At 55.1% G+C, this 8,057-nt stretch overlaps 1 protein-coding gene across 1 annotated transcript in view; it reads right to left on the bottom strand.

The window, feature by feature from the left end:
- Positions 1-8,057, bottom strand: part of LOC104500761 (hydrocephalus-inducing protein homolog) — a gene marked incomplete at both ends in the record, with an annotated part of 35,510 nt that overhangs the window by 7,987 nt on the left and 19,466 nt on the right. The window contains 10 exons of the mRNA XM_010144469.1: positions 529-733; positions 1,255-1,369; positions 1,701-1,939; positions 2,621-2,789; positions 3,590-3,689; positions 4,214-4,313; positions 4,961-5,159; positions 5,617-5,789; positions 5,888-6,047; positions 7,474-7,593. Of these exons, the coding sequence (XP_010142771.1) occupies positions 529-733; positions 1,255-1,369; positions 1,701-1,939; positions 2,621-2,789; positions 3,590-3,689; positions 4,214-4,313; positions 4,961-5,159; positions 5,617-5,789; positions 5,888-6,047; positions 7,474-7,593 (1,580 nt within the window). The remainder of the gene's footprint in view (positions 1-528; positions 734-1,254; positions 1,370-1,700; positions 1,940-2,620; positions 2,790-3,589; positions 3,690-4,213; positions 4,314-4,960; positions 5,160-5,616; positions 5,790-5,887; positions 6,048-7,473; positions 7,594-8,057) is intronic.

Raw genomic sequence — 8,057 nt, 5'->3', positions numbered from 1 at the left:
TCCTGCCCCCTCCTGGCCTCTCACAAGGCTTGACAAGCCCCTTCTGCCCAGGTCACGCTGCAAAACCCAGCCTTGGGTGGGGGAGCTGGCTGTGAGGATGGAGCTCGGTCTTAAAGGCTATTGTCTTCCTTTTCTAGAATCACAGAATCATTTAGGTTGGAAAAGACCTTTAAGATCATCAAGTCCAACCGTTCCCCCAGCACTGCCCGGTCCCCCCTGCCCCCTGTCCCCCAGCAGCACCTCCACACGGCTGGGAAACCCCTCCAGGGATGGGGGCTCCACCACTGCCCTGGGCAGCCTGCGACACGCCGGCACAGCTCCAACAGGGAAGAATTTTTTCAGTGAAGCAATGTGTCCTTCCATGACTCCCTCCCCGCCTCTCCCCATTGGCGTGCTTGAGAAGCACTGGAACCTCTGAGGATATTGAGAAGGCACTTTAGGCTCAGGGTGCCTCCTCTGTGCCAGCAGTTCAGTTTGGGTGCTGATCAGCAGCAGGTCTGGCCATGGGAACCTGCGGATGGGGTGTACCTGGGAGGCAGGACTCGGCAAACAAGGTATAGGGGATGCCAAGGGGATTGTCCTTGGGGTCTCTGTCGCTGATATCGATGGACAGGTGCTCCTTGCATGTCCCCAGCGGCTCTGCATAGCAATCCACTGTGATCATCTGCTGGCCACCAGGAAGAATGGACCCAAAGCCAGGGTACACCGTGAACATGCCCAGAGTGAAGCGAGCCTGCAGAAAGAGGCCCAGGAGAGGCTGATGTCTGACAGCCTGACCTCGAGCCTCCCCAGCTAGGAGTATGGCCTCCAGCCTGGCCCGAGCAGCAAGGCACGACTCCACGACCCGGAGGCAGCCCCAGGGTGAGATGAACAAGCCCGGAGCACCTTCAGCCCTGTCCTGAGTGGCAGAAAGAAAGGAGTTTTGGTATAAAGGGTGAAGGTGGTAGCTAGGATCCTTCATCCTCCAGGGATAAAACAGGAGAGCAGAAGTAACTGTGAGAAATGATGAGAGAGAAGGGACTGGGAAGAAGAAAAAGCACCATCACCTGGTATCTTTGGGCTGGGAGTTCAAACAGGGACACTCCGCATCTGTGGTACCAACAGACCTATCTGGCCCAGCAGCTGCCAAACACAGCACCTGCTCCCCGCTCTTGACCCCACAACTCCAGGTCTGAGCCAGACACAGGGCTCAGCAGCTCCTGCCTCCTCCCACACCGCTGCAGCGGCACGTGTTGGGGAGCAGGAGCCACCCACCTGCATGAAGGAGTTTATGTCCCTCTGCAGCAAGTGCTTGTTCTGCTTGGCTGAGGGAGTCATTTCAGCTGAGGTTTCGCTCTCGTGGGAGTGGGTGGATTTCACTTGATGCGCACTGAGAGGAGAAAGCAGAAAACATTTGTCACACTGAGCTCCTCCTGCCTTTCTCCAAGGCCAGAGCTGGTCTTCCTTCCCATGGAGGAAAGCCAGGAGGAGCTCTTGCCTCCCGGAGGCCTGCCTCACGACCTACTGCTGTAGCCTATGGCTAGAGCAGCTGTATCACCAGCTTTGTCCTTCACACGGAGATATGGAGGTGTTTTTCTGCTCCCTGCTCACAAGCCAGTGACACAGATGGACAAGAACCCAGCTGTCCTGGCTGCCTGTCGCACACCAGCCATGCTGTGGTGTCTCCTCAGGCAGGAAGGGAGGTGCAGGTCTTCTCTCACCTTTTCCTTGGCAAGGCAGCTGTGTCCTGCTCTGCTCTGGAGATGAGGAATTTGAAGTCGAGGATGCCTTTGTTCTCCAGTGTAAAGGTGCAGGTTTTCCTGGTGCCACTGATCAGGGCGCCAAAGTTGATGAGCGAGGCTGGGTAAATGCTGTATTTGCTGAACACAGCTTGTGCTGACACCCTCACTGGGATGATGGCAATGGTCTCTCCTCCTTGAGAGATGTTGGGCTCAATCACCTGCAACAGGAGGAGGGGTTGGTAAAGAGAGCAGAGGCCAGGCTCTCTCTCTGCCCCGGCTCCATCCCAGGTGCCCATCAGCTCAATCTCCCTGTTCACAGGCCTCCTCCAGAGCCAGATTCAGCTCCACTTGGAACCACAGACTGGTTTGAGTTGGAACAGACTTGTAAAGCCCAACCCCACAACTACAGCAGGTTGCTCAGAGCCCCAGGGTCCAACCTGACCTGCCATGGGGCCAGCGATGAGGCTGTTCCCACCTCTCTGGGCAACTTGGGCCAGGGTCTCACCACCCTCACTTCTTCCTTCTTCCTTCCTTCTTCCACATTTCTTCCTTATATCTAGCCTAATTCTCCCCCTTTTGGTTTAAAACCATCCTCTCCCTTGTCCTGTCCCAACAGTCCCTGCTGAAAAGTCTGTCCCCAATTTTCTGACAGCCCCTTTAAGGACTGGAAGACCGCTCCCCGGAGCCTTCTCCGCTCCCCCCCCCCCCCCGGCTTACCAGCCCCTCCCCAGCTCCCTGACAGCCCCTTGCAGCACTGACAGGCCACATCACAAATGGTTTCTGGAAGACTTCGTTGCGTATGTATGAGAGGGGGTTCCCCAGATGAATTCTCCCTTCCAGAAGACGTGTCCTGCTCCCCAGACACGGGGTGCTAACTCCGCCTGGCCCAGGCAGCTCACCTGGCAGTGCAGGATGGGTTTGTCCTCAAGAGTCATTTCCCTCTTGGGGTGGAAGAGCAGCTGGACGTGCACGGGGCGCTCGGAGACAGACAGCGTGCCCTTCTGCGGCTGGACTGTGAAGTGGGATGACAAGTCGGGGATGCTGGTATCTGTGGTTTCCAGCTTGAAACTGGGGGGAAAGGGAAGGAAGGAAGAGCTCTGCGGTTAACAGTACAGATGCCACCAGCACCTCCAGGACTTTGCAGAGGACCTTAAAGAAAAAGTCCAGCCCTGCCTGGGCAATCCATGACCTGGACAGAGCGAGCGATGCTGGTAGCTGTGGTTTCGAGCTTGGCACTGGGGGGAAAGGAAAGGAAGGAAGAGCTCTGCGGTTAACAGTACAGATGCCACCAGCACCTCCAGGACTTTGCAGAGGACCTTAAAGAAAAAGTCCAGCCCTGCCTGGGCAATCCATGACCTGGACAGAGCGAGCACTCAGTCATGAGTGTTGCCAGCTAATCTCGACATCCAATTTTTTCATTCCCTCCTTTGAAGAGTCTCATAAAGAAAAATGAGCTGACCCTCCAAGGAAGGCAATGGATCTCAGCAGGGAGTGGCTTAAATTTCAGGGTCTCTCCTGGTTCCTACTGAGCTGGGAAGAACTGCTGCTGTGCGGCTGGATTCCTGCGGTTAACAGTACAGATGCCACCAGCACGTCCAGGACTTTGCAGAGGACCTTAAGGAAAAAGTCCAGCCCGACCCTCCAAGGAAGGCAATGGATCTCAGCAGGGAGTGGCTTAAATTTCAGGGTCTCTCCTGGTTCCTACTGAGCTGGGAAGAACTGCTGCTGTGCGGCTGGATTCCCCAGGACTATATTTAAGAGTAGAGAGCCCAAGTATGGGAACAGGTTCTAGCCATGGACAGGAGGAGACCCTGCAGGCCTGGGCAGATGGTGGACCAGGCCTTGCCAGACCAGGCTGCTGCACCCACCTGTACGCAATGTCGTACTTCCCTTTGTTCTGCAGAGTCAGCACTTGCGTCACATCATCCAGGACCTTCAGGATTCCAAAATCCAGGCTGCCATCTGCACCTGCAGGAAACCCGCAGAGCGAGGTAAGAAACGGGGGATATTTGTGGGCTGCAGCAAATGACACCAAGTGACAAGACACAGATTTGTAGTTCTCAGGTGGCACAAACCCCTTCCTAGCAAGTTTCCATCCTTGGAAGTTCCCTCTAGCTGCTTTGCGCCCCTTCTCCTCTTGGAGAGTATCTGCAGGGTTTAGCAGCTAAGGAGCTCGGTTTCCACCTCCTTGCTTCCAAGCACAGACCCAACAACTTTATGTGCCGTGCTGAGCCTCCAGGAGTTGCCGACTGCGTGGTCACACTTGTTTCAAAGCCCCCACATCAATCTGCACATGAAATCGCACACTTCAAAGTTCACAAGGGAGAGACTCTTGGTTCTCTGTGCCCTGACAGGGCTTTACTCCACGCAGCTTGCAGGATATTGTGCATTACGTATCCGTGCCGCGCTTGCATGCTGTCCCGGCATGGTTGCCCACCTGCCATGGTGATGCAATGCACCTGGGCTACTTCGCTTTGGGGGCATCCACTGACCTTTAGAAACGGTGATGTTCAGAGCGACGTCATAGGCCTCTGCCACGATTTGGATATTTTCAATCTGAACAACCCCCAGGACCTTTTCGGCATCTGAAACCTGAGGCAGCAAGAAACAAACGCTGCTTAGACTGTTCTCCTAAATTCTCCTGGCAGACAACGTAAGAGTTCTTGTCTCAACCAGCTGCTTCCACCATGGCCTCCCCTGCTTGACAAGCATTTGTGGGCTCCCAAGCCTTCCCAGGATGAGAGTTTGTTGCTCTACCTTAAGAGCCCTAGACAGACTCCAGGATGGGCGCAGAGAGCACGCTGAAGTCCGGACGACCGAACGACAGCATTCAACCACGCACAGCAGCGAAGTGGTTGTAACAGGGGCTCAGGAACGCAGCCTCGTAACCCAGGCGTAAGCCCCGCAGAGCAGCGCCTGGTTATCTGGGGGGGATGCAGACGCTCAGGAATGCGCTGAGTGTTCTGGTGAACCCAGTCTGAGGCAGCAGAAGTTGAGGTTGTAGCACCCTCCTGTCTCTCAGGTACCTGCCTTCACCTGTCCCACGAAGCTCAGCCACAAGATAATGCAGTGGGAGGCCCTTGCTGCCAAGGGTCTGCCCGCAGCAATGCGGGTAGAAAGGAACCTGGTCAAGGCTCATCCTTTTGCCCCTCTTTGCCTTCAAGCACAGTCTCCATCACGAGGAGCACCAGGCTGATAACCCTGCCCTGCTCTGCCAGGCAGGGCACGGTCCCCCTCACCTCTAGGCGGATCATTTTCTTAACGCTGAGAGCCCTCCTGGCCCTGAAGTACAGATGCACGCCAAACTCTGTGCGGGGACCAACGATGCCCTCCTCTTGCGACACGGAGAACTCCTCACCCAGGTTTTCCAGCCCACTGAGCCGCCAGGCCGTGGGCAGTGGGGTGCTGTTTCGCAGGACCAGGGTCTTGCTGTCCCTCCTGCAGAGACATGAAGACACTCAGCACCGGTTGCTTGGTGGTCATGCTGGTCTTGCAACCGAATGCAACTTGGAGCAGCCCAATCCAGGCGTCTGAAATCATGGTTAAGTATTTTCTCTTTGCCACAAGCCTCAGAGATGAGGTCCTGGGTCAGAACTGGGTGTTAGGAGGGTATCTAAAAGAAGGGAGATAAGGAGGAGCAACTGGATCACTCTCTGAACCAGCAGACAATATGCAAATGCTTCGCATGCCCATCACAGGCCCTGCTGGGGAGCTCCAGAGCTGTCAGGGGATACCCAAGCCAGCAAGGAACGGTGAGCAACAGACTGGGAACTGCTGGGAGAAGGAGAGTAGGAGCCTAGCCTCCAGTCTGAGCGGCCACAGCACCCGTGAGAGAAGCTGAAGGGAGCTCGCTGACAGCTCCCGTCCCCAGCACAGAGACCACGGCATGACTGACCTGTGCAGAAGCTGCTTGCTGAAATGCACCTGCTTGGGGCTGACCCCCAGCTCCACCTGCACCCCCTGGCAGCACAGGCGGAAGACCACCGGCTCTGGGTTCTTCTTGATGCAGCAGATGAGGTTGTCTTCTATGAGGCCGGCTGAAGTGGGGTACGCCCAAAGGCTCAGCTCCTAGCGCCGTCCCCGCAAAGAGAAATAACAGCAGAACCTTCAGCGAGCAGGAGGAACGGCTCTTCTGCCACCGCCTGCCCTACCTGCCCGTCTCCTACCTGCTTCTCGTTTGGTTTCAGCTTCATGCTGGGAGGCTCTAAGAGAAACGTTTCTGCTCTGAGATCGCGCTCGAAGAAGAAATGCACCTCTGCTTCCAAGGGGGTGACGTTGAGGATGGTTATCTTCTCATAGTTGCTGGGATGGCGCAGTGCCTTGTACCTGCCCACAAAAGGGGAAGAGGTTGCAGAGGGGACCATTGCCTGTGTTACACATCGAGGACAGCCCCCTGTCCCAGCAGCACCGGGAGACCGAGGTCTAAGAAAAAGGATCTCTTTCAGGGCCACGGTGCACGGTGTGTGCGTTCGCCCTGGCATTACCTGGTGCCGCTCTCCCAGAAGTCTGCACAGGCCACTTAAAGTGTGTTTAACAAAACAGAAATTCAAAGGCACCTGGAAAACTAAGCCTGCCAGGCACATAGGTTCTGTGCTGGGTTTCTGTCCCTGCAGGCTATACAGAAATGCTTTTGAAAAGAGGTTTTAGAAAGAGATTAGCTTATCTCTTTCCAAAAAAAAGTCATGAGACCGCCTTGTATTTCATGGGTTAGCTCCGAGTCTGAGGGAAGGAAAAGGAAAGGGTTAATTCCCCAGAGGAATGCTACACTGAACAAATGTCCCTTCTCTCAGGCCTGGAAGAGAATTTGGAGTTACAGGGTTGAAAAAGCAAACAGAAACTCGAGACCATTCCTCAGCCTGGCTAAAGATCCTCTTTTGGTTTTTAAACTGATTTCATTTCCCCAGGTTGTCAAAATACCACTAGCTCTCCAGGGCTCCCCTGAAGACAAGAACTTAAGTTCTAGTGTGAAGATTTCCCCCTCCCACCCCATACTGGCAGGTCAGATCATAAAGTCTTACTGATATTCCAGATTAATCAGCAGTTTACAAAACCATCAGCAGAAGAAATGCTCGCTCAGTCTGCCCACGGGTATCAAAGCACTTCAGAAAAGCACCACCAAGTTCAGCTCATAGGTGGTGGAGCTGAGATGTGGAGGGGGGACACAAGCTGCCCCAAGTAACCTTCAGGCTAGAAGAAGCACATGGCTCTGGCCACCACGGCATGTACCAGGTAGGAAGATCAGCTCCATCCCTCCCCAGCACCTCCAAGACTCATGCGTTCAGTTCACACATCCATGGTCCTTCAGCCCCACGCACCTCCCAGGTCGCTGCCTGCGCCTGCCCTGAATTGTGCCACTGGACAGCGTGTTTCCAAGCACGTCAGCTGGGATGCACAAGGAGCACAAGGCCCTGGAGACCCCATCCCAACACCTCACTCTGCACAGGCAGCACATCAGGATGCTCACTTGGGGTGGGGAGCACGTACCAGTCTCTTGACTTCCCACACAGCAGCGGTCCGAAGTGGAATACACCTGTGTTCATGACATACTGCTTGAAGATGATGTCATCATCTGCCTTGCTCTTCCTCCAGTGAGGAAACACCACCCTGGGCAGAGAAAACGGGGAATGAGGAGCTGTGAGATGCTCTCAGCAGAAAACCTGGCCAGAAAGCCAGGCCCTGGAGATCCCATCCCAACACCTCACTCTGCACAGGCAGCACATCAGGATGCTCACTTGGGGTGGGGAGCACGTACCAGTCTCTAGACTTCCCACACAGCAGCGGTCCGAAGTGGAATACACCTGTGTTCATGACATACTGCTTGAAGATGATGTCATCATCTGCCTTGCTCTTCCTCCAGTGAGGAAACACCACCCTGGGCAGAGAAAACGGGGAATGAGGAGCTGTGAGATGCTCTCAGTAGAAAACCTGGCCAGAAAGCCATCAACTTCACTGGCGGCTGAGGTACCAGAACTGGTTCCCAGCTCCAAGCATGGGAAAATAACAAATGAGGCCTGTAAGATGGGGAGCGGCTTTTTAGTGACAGGACAAGGGGTGATGGGTTCAACTGACAGGGAGATTCAGACCAGAGAGAAGGGAGAGATTGATGCTGAGGGTGGGGAGAGCCTGGCCCAAGTTGCCCAGAGAGGTGGGAGCAGCCCCATCGCTGGCACCATTGCAGGTCAGGTTGGACCTTGGGGCTCTGAGCAACCTGCTCCAGTTGCAGCTGTCCCTGCTCAGTGCAGGGGGTTGGACTGGATGGGACCTTTGAAGGTCGTTTCTGACCCAAACCATTTCATGATTCTGTGAAAAGATGTTGGGCGAGCAGGCAGCAGGCTC

The sequence above is a fragment of the Buceros rhinoceros genome, unplaced genomic scaffold (genome assembly GCF_000710305.1).
Source record: "Buceros rhinoceros silvestris isolate BGI_N320 unplaced genomic scaffold, ASM71030v1 scaffold7831, whole genome shotgun sequence".
Classification (NCBI taxonomy): domain Eukaryota; kingdom Metazoa; phylum Chordata; class Aves; order Bucerotiformes; family Bucerotidae; genus Buceros; species Buceros rhinoceros.
The sequence above is the reverse complement of the archived record's forward strand: the minus strand, read 5'-3'. Positions and strand labels throughout refer to the sequence as shown.